At 38.4% G+C, this 14655-nt stretch overlaps 1 protein-coding gene across 2 annotated transcripts in view; it reads right to left on the reverse strand.

The window, feature by feature from the left end:
- Positions 1-589: 589 nt before the first annotated feature.
- Positions 590-14655, reverse strand: part of HTT (huntingtin) — an 87505-nt gene continuing 73439 nt past the window's right edge. For both annotated transcript variants that reach the window (XM_049797908.1, XM_049797907.1), the window contains 8 exons: positions 13917-14072; positions 11082-11272; positions 10402-10516; positions 9969-10182; positions 9731-9836; positions 8220-8382; positions 7356-7516; positions 590-6384 (listed from right to left, as the gene is read on the reverse strand). In XM_049797908.1, coding sequence (XP_049653865.1) covers positions 6171-6384; positions 7356-7516; positions 8220-8382; positions 9731-9836; positions 9969-10182; positions 10402-10516; positions 11082-11272; positions 13917-14072 — 1320 coding nt within the window. In that variant the 3' untranslated portion in view covers positions 590-6170. The remainder of the gene's footprint in view (positions 6385-7355; positions 7517-8219; positions 8383-9730; positions 9837-9968; positions 10183-10401; positions 10517-11081; positions 11273-13916; positions 14073-14655) is intronic.

A 14655-nucleotide genomic window follows, 5' to 3' on the forward strand; every position in this document is an offset into this window, starting at 1 on the left:
AAAATCTACCCGTGACATTTGCAGTTTGAAGGATATGAAAACAGCACCTGGGGTGAGGATTACTCTGCCATACTTGGATGTATATGCCATGGGAAAGAACAGAAACAAAATTAAAGCAGAATTATGGCTGCAATAGAAGAGCAGGAGGTTTGGCTCAGAAGGTATCATTCTATATATTGTATAAACTTTTTCATGTTCCTACTTCCAACTTTTTAAATAAACCTACAAGTTACAAATCTTTTCATCTCTTCAAACAGTTATGCAAAACTTATGGTGTAATTACACTATAATTCTACAAGCAATCAAAGCTTTTTGTCTTGTAACCGGGGTGGAGCCAAGCCAATTCCAAAATGATCGCTGCAATACTTTCACAGCTGCACTGACTAAAAAGAAGAAACAAACCAATACCTATATGGGACAGGAGAGGCAGTGGGGGAAGTAGGAAAGTTATAGTAAGTTAAAAAGTTTTAGTCTAAGTGCAATGCTTCATCTCCCTCTGCCTGGCAACTCATCTTTAGGGATAATCTTTCAAAAAATGAAATGGGTATTCTTCTCTGAGTGACAAAAAGATGAAGACTTTATTATTCAAACAAGACTTCAACTCTGAACACAAAGAAACTTACCACACGACAGTTCTGTTCCTTGCCTCCATGGCTAAACTAAAAGGTGACAAGAGTGGCTGACCATTCGCTACCAACACCAACAATGAAAAACAAGATGTAAAAAAATTATTTTGACAAGAAAGAAACCAGCACGTGCTTTCTACATTAAGCTACCACTTTAGAGCTTATTCCAGAATTTCAAGCAAACAGCCGAGTGCTGCAAAGTTAATCAAAACAAGATGTCTCTGAGCAGTTGAGTACTGCAAGAGATCCTCCAGTGCTCAGCAGCAAGACCACCCAGAAACTTCTTTTAAGATACAAACCGAACAGCTGGGAAACCAAGCTTAGGCAAGTTAAACCATTTCTTCTCCTGTGTAACATTATCCGCCCCAGGACTGCTGCAGATAAATACACTCTCATTCACAAATACAGCTGTACACTTAAATTTTGCATTTTCTCATCTCATCTAGAATCACGGAGAAGTTTCAGCAAGCATGACTATTAGATACAATTAAAAGCTCAACTGTGATGCTTCTTGTTAAGTGCAAACAGCACTGTGACTGGGAAGTGCACCTACATTTGCAGAGAGTTCAAGTATTCTTGCATATTTTTAAAATACTCCATATTTGATAGTTGCTGAAAAGAAGAGACACTGGGGAAAAGACTATAGTAAGAATGCATCAAGATCTTTTTCTAAATAACCAGAGAAAAATCACTTACAGTAATAGTTATATTTTATTTTCTCTTTTAGTTTCAATGTGCAGTATTTTCAGCATTTATTTATTCTTTTTAAACTTAAACATACATCTAAAATTATATGCTTTCCTTTTCCTTCGAGTACAATTGCTTTTTGGGTTGGGGCTCCAAGCTTTTGCTCATCATTGCCCTCAAACTATACAAGACAACACCACAGGGTGCGTTACCTTATCCTTCGTCAGGTTGATCCAACTTGATGATATGCATACACAGATTGATGGGAATGATAAAAATCGCACAAAATGCACGTGACAAAAAGCAGCGCATGCTTCACAAACGCTCTGCAGCATTTATACCCAGTTAACTTGAATACAGCTAAAACTTGACATACAATAGAAGCTCTCCTGGGTATGACTGTGGGATTCTCAAGGTTTTCAACGGATACTTTAAGGTAGCATGCACAAAGAGTTCACCTGAAATCTCAAAATTAGGTAAAATTAGCATATTGGACTTTCCCAAAATTTTGCTACATTGCTTACTCTAGTTCTTACAGCAGCTTGCTTTCACTTTAAAATAATTAAACTAGTTAAAAACTTCTAAAGTACTTTGCTCTCTTACAACTTTCATCAATTTTATCCTTATAACCAAAACTGTTTTAAAAGTAAAAGAGCAAAGCGTCTACCACTTTCACTTACTTGACTTCCACCTTTAGTAGAAAGTTTAGTTGGGATTGTGCATGGAAAAATCCTGCTTTATGAAATGAATGTACTTCAATCAATTCCCCTTTTTCTCCCACCCCATCCCTTTCAACCACCAGGTAAGATCCTGGATGACCAAATTTAATTAAGCTGCTTATTGCTATATTTATTGCTCATTATACCCTAAAATTTCTTTTATTTAGGAAGCGTAAATGCTTAGCTGTGACAGCTCCACAAAATCGTAAGACAAACCAGGTCTGCTGCTCTTGGAGAACTGTCCTTGCAGTGTTTTTGACACAACCTCCTTATCTGCTATATAAAGTTAACAGCCATTTAAAAAGGAGAATGGCAAGACAGAATGCTCTTAAGGCAAATCTACTAAATATCAACAAATTACTTTTAACCCAAAAGGTTCCATTTGTTCCCCACTTGGTTTGATCTAAATCTGTTCATTCATTACTCAGTGCTTTAGGAATGCTGCTGGTGGTTAAGAAACAAGCAATGTCTTGGTGCTGAGAAGGCATTCCTACCAAAGCAAAAGTAATACACAGTCATTTACTAGATGCTTTAGGCAAGAAATAACATCTGAGTATATACTTTAGAGAAGATTTAAATAAACTCACATTCAATTTCAACTGGAAAAGAGCATAAATAGTACTGAAAATACTTTGAATCCTGCAAATATGAACTGGTTTACAACGGGCTGTAGTTTCCAACTCCTCACTCTTGCACTCGGTGCAAGGGAGGGGGCACGCTGAAATGAAATGCAATCGAACTTTATTTAATGGGCCAATGGGTAGCTGGCCCAAACACAATTTATAAAAAATTGGCTAGCATACAGTGTTCTTAAAGGAGGACCATATTATAGATTTAGTAAAGTGGGTTCTTTGACAACTGAATTGTAAATGAAGTTTTAAACATTAATCTGTCTTAAATGTGCTCCCAATCATGCCATACCTCTAATCTTGTAAGGTTGTAAAGAAGCCAGTTCCACTGCAAAGCACATGAAAGAAACTGCTTCGGTTAGCCAGGACACCAAATGTAAGTGTTAAGCCCTAACACATTCCTACCCTGTTCTCAATGAAAAACTGAACAGCCTGATCTTCAGAATTAGCTTTCTGTCTACAGCAAGTTAAAAACATTCTGTGAAATAAAATTTTGCTTGAAGTCAACCTCAAAGGACAAGTGATTTATTTTTTTGCTTTAAATCCAACATCGGTATTTCTTAGTGGCCATTGTTTTGCTGTCGCTGTCCCCACCGCATAGCTCTTGGCTCTTGTCACTAGAAGCAGGCAGGAGTGATTTTAAATATGATTTCACTCCAAAATAAGTGAGAGTGGGAGTAAAAGCTAAGCATGTCTAGGAAGTAGTCAGGAAAGTGTGCTGCAGGTGAAACGTTAGATTTGAAGCACTACTGGTGTGTGTTTCCACACTAGGAAGACCCTTAAGTTACATTCCTTTCAGGTCACTGAGGATTTCCTAAGAGGAGGTGCCCTTCTTTAGACACTTAGGACACGTTTCAGGAGGTATACTATGACAAATCTCCAAGAGAAGTTAAAACAGATAGAGTTATTACTACCAGTGAATCTGTGTGAAGTTAGAACCGACTGCATCAGCTCCGAAGCTTAACTTGAAATGGGTAATGCAAATATTTGCTTGAAGGCCAGCAATGGGCATTTGAGGAAAGGGGGTCTGCCACACCTGATGTTCTTCATCCAGCCATGCTGACTGCTTAATTCAATGTATTCCTTCACTGGTTGGAAAGATTCTATGGCAAGTCCCAAACTGGTTTGGAAGGTTTCATAAAGGGTCTAGCTCCCGTTACCCCAAGATAAAGTAACCAGCTATTCTGTGTTAATCATGAGGAGCTTAAAATGATGAAGAATTTAACAATTTGTAACACAATGTATACTGTTATATGGTGAGAATATGACTAACCTGATGCTTAAAAAATATATTAAAATCTATTTTAAATTTTGGAAAATAGCTTACAAAAATATCTTCACTTAAACTATACATCATACAAAAACTGACTGGTGTGTGGGTTTACAGTACAAAACGATTATTGGTGGTTACAAAAGGGAAGAGTGATCTATACTACCCTTATTGAAAACACAGGGCATTATATCTCACTGCCCTGAATTAGTCTCCTATCAGAATTAAGATAATTTCCAATATAACTCAAAAAACTTTCAAACAGTATCTATTTTATTAAACCTTTTTCTGAACTCCTGTTCAGCTTCTTTTAAAAATCACCACAGTGCTGTGGCCCAAGAAAGAAGAGTAACCCAACTAAGGGCAGAAATAATTGCTCTAGATAGGAAGATCTGTAGAGAGCTAAATACAGCAACATCTACAGTTGTTTCTACTGCCCATACTGTCAGTTTCCTCTATCAGTTTCTAAAAGGAAGTGACACCAACGGACAATTCCTTTGTAATCAATTTATGGGCAGAAGCAACAATTTTTGGTCTAGATTGGAATTAGTTTAAATACATGGGTTTAATAAATACAAATATACACATCTGTATACATTAAATGTTGTCACATGTGTATAATTTCAACATATACATTATATACAGAAATACATACAGTACATGCTCCTCCTGACAACACTATCTCATTTTTCCAAGTGTCACCAAAAGGTGTGATAAGAAAATGAAGAGGAGTTAAATATAGGACATGACTGAGAACCAAGATATCATTTCTCTGTAATTAAAGTATTATAACAAATACAACTGAAGTCAAATGCTGTGCTAGATTTCCCCATGTAATGCTTAGGAATCAATGGGGTTCCCTGGGTGGTGAGTAAAAGCTAAATCCGGCCCTGTGTAGTGTCCTGAAATTCACAGATACTTGTACTGTGTTTGTGTCTAAAGCATTATGTATACAACAGGTAATAAAAGAGGTTGTGTAATCTAACACCTTAGCCAGTCCCAAAGTAGACCACAGCAGCCTTCAGATTCTTAACTGCTAGCATAAATTTGTTTACATGAGAATGGTTTGAATCCAGATAACTCCATGGTCTCAGTTAGGAAAGGTCAAATGGTTATTGACTACTAGGGAGCTTGCACCATTTTGTCTCTTAAAATGCTGTGCAGCAAATAAGAACAGTTTCTTAGTATACAAAAGGCTGATCCAGAGTAACTAGTCCTCTCTTTTACCATTAAGTCTCAAAATAAAGGAATTCTAAAGAAGCTACAGTAAAGTGGATCACAAGAATGCCTCCTTAGTACAGTCTCTCAAGACAAATTAATCAATGTATTCCAGTTTTAAAGCACTTTAAGAAAAAGTGAGATGCAAAACAAGATGTACATTAAGATGGATTTCCAAAAGGAACATGAATTCAAGCACAAGGAAAAAAAAAGAGGACAATACAGATGTCAAGACATTCAGTAGCGTGGCTTCTGTTCATCTCAAATTACAGCACAGCTCATGCACCACACATCTTACAATTTTACATACTGTACATGATATAGAAATATTTAAGTTAAAATTTCTTTTACTTTTATATTGTACTCAAATTTTAAATCCTGAGAAGAAAAAAAGAAAAATGTGTGGTTACGTATGTGCACTATATCTCCGATATCACCAACACATACACCACGCGATATCAGAAAGTCCAGAGAGAGGAATTACATGCTGGAAGCGTAAATCATGAAAGTCATTTTCTCTTATCCTTGTTTGGGAGAGACATAAGGAAACAATTCCTATTCTGTACTACACAACAGTATATACAGGTACATAAAACTATGAAGTTTTCTAATGACTGCAGCTTGCAATAACAGTCTTTCTGTCAGTTTCTTACCAGCTGCACCACAGTGGCTTCAGCTGAACATTAGGAAGAAGAGTAATACCAGTTACCCTGCATGTAGCACTTGCTCGTATTTTACAGTTACTAAATGTGTCTCAGGTTAGTCCCAAAAACCACTTGAAAAACACTGAAATATTTCTTTCCACTCACACGTATCTGGTGTCAACAACAACAAGAACTACACTAGACTTTTCGGGTGATTTCCAGTGCTGCAGAGCACTTGTCCATGCATTCTGGAAGTAAAACTGACAGGTCCATATTTATCACAAATGCAACCCCAGATAGTTTCTTGATCTTGCATTCCCCATAATTCATATCAGATTCCAACACTAGTCATGCAGTTCTATTACACACCAGGATGTTCAACATGCTGTGACCTTGTGGACATTTTGCAGACAAGTTAGTAAGCGATGATATGGGGTTCCTGGAGATGCTACCACCTCGAACACCGACTGAAAGGCCCTCCGATCTAATTCTTCATCTATCTGATGTCGGTAGAAGTCTATGGCCACCAAACAGAAGATGTTAACATCCACTTGCTCCGATTTTCCCATTCTGCTGATAATATGTGGAAGACTGAAATATAAGTTAAGGTCATAATATGACAGAAGTTGCTCATCTTTTGGTAACACAATTTAAATGCTATTCTCCAATAAAATGATGTCATTTGAGCTCACCAATAATGGTAAGGACCAAAATACTGTCACACAGCAATTAAACTGCTACTACAGAAATTCTATTTCTTCATTAACTTCATGCAGTTTCTTATCCCCAGAAATTAATTTTAATCTAGTGGTAGTTTTCTTTATCCACTGGAGCAAACAGTGCAATCAGCACCACAGTCGCAACTGCTGATAGCCAAAGAGCATTGCTGAGATTAAGAGTCACTAGGAAGTTTCAAACTTGACATATGGCCACTTTTTTGCCTGGTCATGAAAGGCAACAGTTATTTTTCTGATTGTTTGAGGTGTTTGTTTGCTTTTCAGTTAACCCAGCACTGATACCACCTATGTCTTTTGGCTGTTTCAGTTTATTTGGCTGATGTCATTCCATCGCCAAAGCTCACTATTGCTGCAGTGCACCTCCAGGGGGACACTTGGAAAATAGTTTGTAAAGGATAATTTCTTTAATTAAGAGTTTGTTGGTGTGTGGTTTGTTGTTTTGTTTTTTTTTTTTTTAATATATTTTATCTTGCAGAGCGAATATAGAACAAAAGCTTTTAAAGGTCACTGCAAAGCTATCTGGTGAAGCTTTTAAAAAGTCCTTCAACACAAGTAGTTTCCTAATCATCTTGCATAGCCACAAGGCACTGATCTTGAAACAGTAGTTTTAGATAACTTCATTCTCATGATCTGTTTAGAAGTTCTCTTTTTTTCCCCTCAAACCTGAGGCACCAATAGCACAAAGTGGTATATACCACTACTAACTGCAGTGAATTGTCTTTTCTCGTGTGTTAAACTTGTACTCTTATCCTTCAAGACTATCAATGTACTTCTCAGAATCACTATATTTACCCAGAAGTGGCACACATTCAGTCTTTAGGATACATTGCTGAAATCCATTGACTGGTGGAAGCACTGACAAAAAAACAGGAAAGACTCCACATTGCCATTGCCACAGGTGTTCTTTGTGTGAAATTAGAGAGAGAGAGCATCACCCAGTCACGGACCATTGAGGACTGCCCAGTGCTATGTAGTGTCTGGAAAACCTGCAAAAATATTTTACACAGAAATGAAGACATGATACATAGACATGGGAAAGAGTTTAGTCTCTCTTGTAAAAGTTCTCTCCAGCTACAAAGCTCTGAGGTTCACAAACTGGATTCCTGGAGACAACTCTGAGTCTAAAGAATTAATGAACACAATGCCTAGACAAAGAGATTCTGCAAAAGTGTCAGCCAGGATCCAAGTGGACTCATGACATCTGTGCCAAACTGAAGTAAGCATACAGAAATGCAAGACTTGTCTGGCATCTATATTTTTATAGATCAAATGCGGTGTGCATATGCACTCTCAAGTCATGCATGAGTCCAATAAGTAGGTGCTGAACAGCAAAATATCCAGAAGCCCAACTGAGTCCACAGGGGCTTGACTGTAGAGTTCACAAGGACAGATGACCTGGGCTGGCTCCTTGAGATCTAAAGAGTCTGAGCACCAGGTTCACAACTATTAATTTTCTGTTTATTTTCCCATTATCAGTGATTGAACTATACTCCTGTGAGCTTTGTCTTCCGGGCAACATGGTGATTCTAGCCCTCTATGTTGCCCGGAAGACAAAGGTCACAGCAGTACAGCTCAATCACTGCAACTGGTTTGTTAGATCTAACAAAATTGATATTTGCCCCTCCAATGGAGCTGTTAGTTACTTAGAAATCTTCTGAAACATTTCAGAAAAAAACCCCAAAACACTACCTTATAAACTACTGTTGCCATGAATTGTGGGTAAGGTTGTTGATTGGATAAAAATTCTCCAATAACTTTATTCATTACGTCTTGTGGTGGGAAAAAGTCATCAAGGAACTGTGGGAGGATCCGAGCCACTACTCTAGCTTCAAAAGGAAATCCCTTCCTGATCCTGAAAATAATAAAAAAAGAACATATTTTATCATTGAATTCCAGTAAATACCTTGTTCTTTTCCAATGTAACTGGCAATAGAAAGAATGTTTTACTTTCACCTCTAGATAGGCAAAGAAGACTTCAATACTGAGGAATCTAAGTCTTCATGTAAACTAACTCTAACAGTCTACCCAAAGAGGTCTATCAAAGCTATCAGAAGTTGTACAGGTGTTGTGTCCCCTCCCACTTCCCCTTTTTAAATTTAAAATAGTCAACATTTTTTTTGAAACTCTGGAATTGCATCAGAGACAAGATTTAATAATAGCATGCCAAAAAACCTAAACAAGAACAAAAAGGACAGGGAGATCACTAGTCCTAGTTATGAAAGACCATTTATAAGTAGAACACTCATGTCCATTCATAACATCTTTGCATTTTTTATTCAAGACCAGGATGACGAACATATCAAACAGGAAAAGCAAGTTGCACTGCACTGTAAAGAAGGGAAAAGATACTGTGACTTAAAGAAATAACACCAGTTGGAAAATCTTTCTAATAAAGTCTGCATCTATTGATGGGTCAAGATAAAGTTACCACCGTGTGATTACTCCGTGCAAAAGTTATTTTCTGCTTGTAGTATTCACATTTGTTTTGCTAACCCTTAGGAGTGATATTTTCAAATGCACTCAAGCACCGCTCTAGTTCTGTTCTCACTGAGTGCAGAAATGAAACCCTCATCCAGTTTTATGGAAAAAACACTGAACACTTTAAAAAATGTAAACCATTATCCCACAAACTAGTGTGCAAAATCTAACATGCTATGCTCACTTAAGACAGCTTGAAACTGTAAGATCAAAACAGGGATTTTGAAATGTTTTCATTAAATGAATTCCATGTGAATACAGAAGTTTTAGTGTACCCTTCCACTGCAATTACTTAACAGTCTTGGAAAGAGCAACACTTGGGTGGGGGAAGGGGAAAAAAGTTTTAAACTCTTAGGGTGGTTTGAAAGATTATTTCCCGTAAACTGGATTTATATCCTCGATTATGCAGAAGACATCCTGAAAAGCACTTAAGAGTTTGACCTGAAGGGAGATGGAAATACATTTATAAAGTATTATGGTTGGTGCAACACACAGTATCAGTTAGGACATGTCTGTTTTCCATTTACATTCCTGTACATTTCTGCTGCCTTCAGCAATTCCATCAGTGTTACTGTGTACAGCAGAAGTATCAATTTTAAGCAATGGTAAGCAGAGAAACATCATTAATTTAATATTAGAACTATCAAACAGAGGAGTGACCACACAGTGTCAAACAAACTAATTTTCCTCACAGTGTCCCATTACACGTTTTATCCTCTTACCTATCAAAAAGGACTGATACTCGTTCCATCGCTACGATCACAGATTCACTGTCAGGAGCAGCAGGATTTGCATCTGTGGTACGACTAGGGCTGATTTTTTCCTTTCCTAAACCAAAATAATTTGTTACAAGTTTACTGTGATCGCTAAAATTTCATCATTGGCAACAAAAATAAATGAAGAAAATTAGCCCTGTTAGTAAGCTAGTCTCTCAATACAAAGGTATAAAAAAGTAAATACCTGTGTACATGCAAGTCAGCATTAATCCGAGTGCCGCCATTGCTCTGTGGGGGCTCTGCACATTCACTCTGTCAACACTCAGTTTCACTAGTGATTCACTATCCAGCCTAGAAAGTTGCTCTGAAAGGAGGAGTCGCTCTAATCCTCTCAGGACACAATGATAAATAATGGATGGCGTTGTTTCATCACTTCCAGACACCATGACTCCACACATCTGAAATAAATAAAAAAGCCAACTACCTGGTTCTGAGGTGTATTTAGGTCATCTTCTAGCACTGCAGCTAGTATGGAACTGCATCAGGTATTAAGAAAACCTGATGAAACTAAACGCAAAAGCATACCTACACCAGAATAATCAAATTAAGTTTTAAAGATCGCTATGTGGTGATCCCTGGTTACATGACCACCTTTGACTGGAGGCATCACAACATACCTGTATAATTCCTGCAGAGAATTCAGGCCCTACATCAAGCGGGTAATTCTCGATCAAATAGAAAGCAGCTGCACACATTACTAAGATGTGCTGTTGGTTATGAATATTCACACAACTGTAAAGAAGCAAAAACACTACTGGTCACTTGCATCAAAGTTGTCTGCGTCACAAATAGAGACAATATAAACAATCCTTGGAAACACTAAGTATTTTTTCACACGGAATTTATGTGATCTTTAAGATCACACAGAGTATCACCAAGTTACCATAAGAGCACTGGTTATCATGGAAGTCCAGTGCAACGCAAGAAATTTTTCAGCAGTATAATTACAAACTATCATTGCCTGACTTGTTTAGGAGAAATAAGCTTCGTTACTGATCCTGCAAGTCTTCTTCAAAGAGTATGCCTTATGACAGAAAAATAAGGTTTAGGGAACACAATTTACTGGAGACAGAAGTCTGAGCTATCAAAGTTTTCTCACCCTCAAATATCCTTTCACTTCTGTAAATCAAACCTAAAATTGGCTGATATTTTCAATAAAAATGCCAAAACCTGCTTGATACAACAGCCTTCTCTAAAATGTACTGACAACCACAAACCATAAAGAACCCTTTTGTTCACACATAAGCATGCAACAGTTTGGGGTGGCGGGGGGGGGGGGGGGAGGGAAGAGTCTTACTGTGCTACTCCTCTCAAATTGGAAAGCAGATACTCGCTGATAATTGGAATGAGCTGCTTCGCTGTCTCATCAAGCAAGTCACACTCAAGGATATAAAGAATTCCGTGCAAAGCTCCAATCCGACTTGGCATATGGGTGCTTCTTAGGGTTGATTCCAGCAGTCGACTTACTGGTTCAGCCACAGCTTTATCCTAATACATCCAACAAGAGTATTCATTAGAAGTCAACACTGGTTCAATACCGGTGACTCCTGCCATTTGGAAATACTTGGAACAAATTAAAGAGCAGAAAATATGGCATGAATCAGAGCCTGGATTAAAACTACTTTGAATCAAATGTCACAAGATTAATATAATCAGATAAAACATGACTTACAGATTAACTAGTAAACTGATGCTACTTTGTTTCACCTGTAAAAAGTTATCTAAAGATTTAAAGCCAAAAAAACCAAGATAAGCATTAGTTCAGTAAATAATACATGCTATTAAGAATCCTCTATATATACAACATTTATGGTTGGAACTTTCTGGCCTTCCAACTAACCACAAAGGATGCTTCTGTCTGAAACTGACTGGTAGATGCCTGTAGTCTGCATCCAAAAGAATACTCTGCCATCCACTCAACTCATAGCACAGCATCCCATTTATTTGTTCTCCAAGATCACTGGCACTCAGACCTACTCATATCTTTCTCTCCACCACTCCAATGATCTGGACGAGGGGATCGAGCGCACCCTCAGCAAGTTTGTAGATGACACCAAGTTGGGAAGCAGCACTAACCTGCTTGAGGGCAGAAAGTCTCCACAGAGGGATCGGGACAGGCTGGATCGATGGGCCGAGGCCAAGTGTATGAGGTTCAACAAGGCTGAGTGCCAGGTCCTGCACTTGGGTCACAACAACCCCATGCAGCGCTACAGGCTTGGGGAAGAGTGGCTGGAAAGTTGCCCGGCAGAGAAAGACCTGGGGGTGCTAGTTGACAACTGGCTGACTATGAGCCAGCAGTGTGCCCAGGTGGACAAGAAAGCCAACGGCATCCTGGCCTGTATCAGAAATAGTGTGGCCAGCAGGAGCAGGGAGGTGATTGTTCCCCTGTTCTGGGCACTGGTGAGGCCGCACCTCGAGTCCAGTGTTCAGTTTTGGGCCCCTCACGACAAGAAAGACCTTGAGGTGCTGGAGCGTGTCCAAAGAAGGGCAACCAAGCTGGTGAGGGGCCTGGAGCACATGTCCTATGAGGAGCAGCTGAGGGAACTGGGGTTGATTAGCCTGGAGAAGAGGAGGCTGAGGGGAGACCTCATCACTCTCTACAACTACCTGAAGGGGGGTTCTAGTGAGGTGGGTGCTGGTCTCTTCTGTCAGGTGGCTGGAGATAGGACAAGAGGAAATGGCCTCAAGGTGCAGCAAGGGAGATTTAGTTTGGATATTAGGAAAAAATTATTTACTGAAAGGGTTGCCAGGCATTGGAACAGGCTGCCCAGGGAAGTGGTTGAGTCACCACCTCTGGAGGTATTCAAAAAGCACATAGACAAGGCACTTCAGGACATGGTTTAGTGGTGGGCTTGGCAGTGCTAGGTTTATGGTTGGACTCAATGATCTTAAGGGTCTTTTCCAACATAAATGATTCTATGGTTCTATGTTTAGCCTTCAAACATCAAGCTGGTATCGGATATTTCACTCCCTGTTACCAAAATACAACAACTTCTTGGAATATGCAAAATCTATTCTAAAGTGTTAGATTTGAAAAGTCTTTTTCTTACAATCTATTTTAAGCATTTATTAGAAATTATTTGTTTTACCTTGTCTCTGTATTCATGAAGTATCTAACGTACAAGACAGTTTTACAGTGTGTGCTCTCTAGTTGCTCTTTTTAAGCGTATTTTTCTACATAACTGAGCACAGGAAAACAAGCAACTCTTGATACAACCAACTTTTTTTTCCCTCCCACTAACCTGTTATATTCAGCAGTTTGCTTGTGAAAAAGTGTTATTAGTTCACTGAGTGGGAAATTACAGCCTAGTAAGAACAAGCTGATCTCTAAAACTGCTTCTGCATGTTTGGCATCACTTTCACAGCCTTCCCTTGCACAGTTGCTGCTACAATGGCTACTGGAAGCCCTAGCCCAAAAGTCTTTCAAAACTTTTCTTATCACTATTACCCATATAGTTTTATATTATGCTCATAGAAAGCTTCTAGAAATGCTAACTTCTTCCAAAGAAATTTGTAATTTTTTTCCTAAACAATCCCACTCTGAAATGTCCATTGGAAAAAACTACTGCTCTCTGGTCTACAGATTTAAAGACAGCAACACATTTCACTTAATAACTTGAATTAATAATGTTCTTTCCCTACGTGCAGAATGATGCAGCAGAGGGAAGAGTGAGGGAAAGAAAAGGGATACCTGACTATCAAGCTATGTATTCACCACAATCACTGTCCCAGCCTCTCATGAGATTACAGCCATTCACCTGTAACACAAATCTAGCAATAGCTGTTCCACAGTCCTCATTTCTGGCCTGAAATGTAACAAATGAGTCCAGGACAAAGGTAACACTCAGCTGAGTAAGATAAACCAAAAAAGCACATCGAATTAAGCTCAAGCCTCACAACAACCCTAAATCAAACCTTTCTGTTTGATTACGGCGCAACTTGAGATAGTAAATGCAACCTCTGAAAGTCCAGAATGCATATCCTATTACTTTTTATAGCCCTGCATATCAGCTGAAGGATTTTCTTAGACAAGCTACTCTTACCAAGTACATCAGGTTTTGCAGCAGAAGCTAAGGATGAGTTAACCTAGACACTCATGAATTTGCAATAAACTTCCATATGAATTTCTTACCATTCCCAGAACAGCTGCAGCTTTACAAGTGGCTGGTATCAAATACTGTACAAGGATCTCATCTTCTGAAGGATGCACCTTTCGCAATTCTGTCAACGTTGTATACATCATCTCAAACTGATTCCTTTCTGTAAATAAGTCTGACACTGCCAGAAGCTGTACACAGATTAAAATTTCATATAAAAAAGCCCATTAGCAGACAGCCAAAAACTGACTCCCCCCTCTGTTATAATTGTCAGCAAGAGATTCCTGGATCGATATATTAAATGTGTAAACATTAACTCAAGTATCTGGAATAACTATTGTCATCCAGAATTAATTCCACCATACATCTCAGATAACAATTACCTCCAAATGGTCTTTTTTTTCCCCCATAAGGTTTACAACCCCAAATCCACTATAGTAAGTAATTCTAGAAAATGAACAAACATTGCCATTTACAATGTATTAAAACACCCCAAACACACAATACATACTCTCTTGCAAGGATGGTTTCATTTTAAGTCTTTTATGATAGGCTATCAAGACACATTGCACAACTGTGTTCTTTAGTTTTGCTTCTACACTTCAATAGCCAATTTAATCCTCTAATACATTGTTGTTCCATCTTCATATTCTTAAAGAGATAGGATAAGCAAAATCCTGAAACTTACTTCTAGCAAGTAGTCAAGTAAAATACTATGATTAAGTAACAATGAAGTGTTTGTAATATAGTAGCAGAATACACAATACAGCTGCT

Source organism: Accipiter gentilis, chromosome 3, assembly GCF_929443795.1.
Source record: "Accipiter gentilis chromosome 3, bAccGen1.1, whole genome shotgun sequence".
Taxonomy (NCBI): Eukaryota; Metazoa; Chordata; class Aves; order Accipitriformes; family Accipitridae; genus Astur; species Astur gentilis.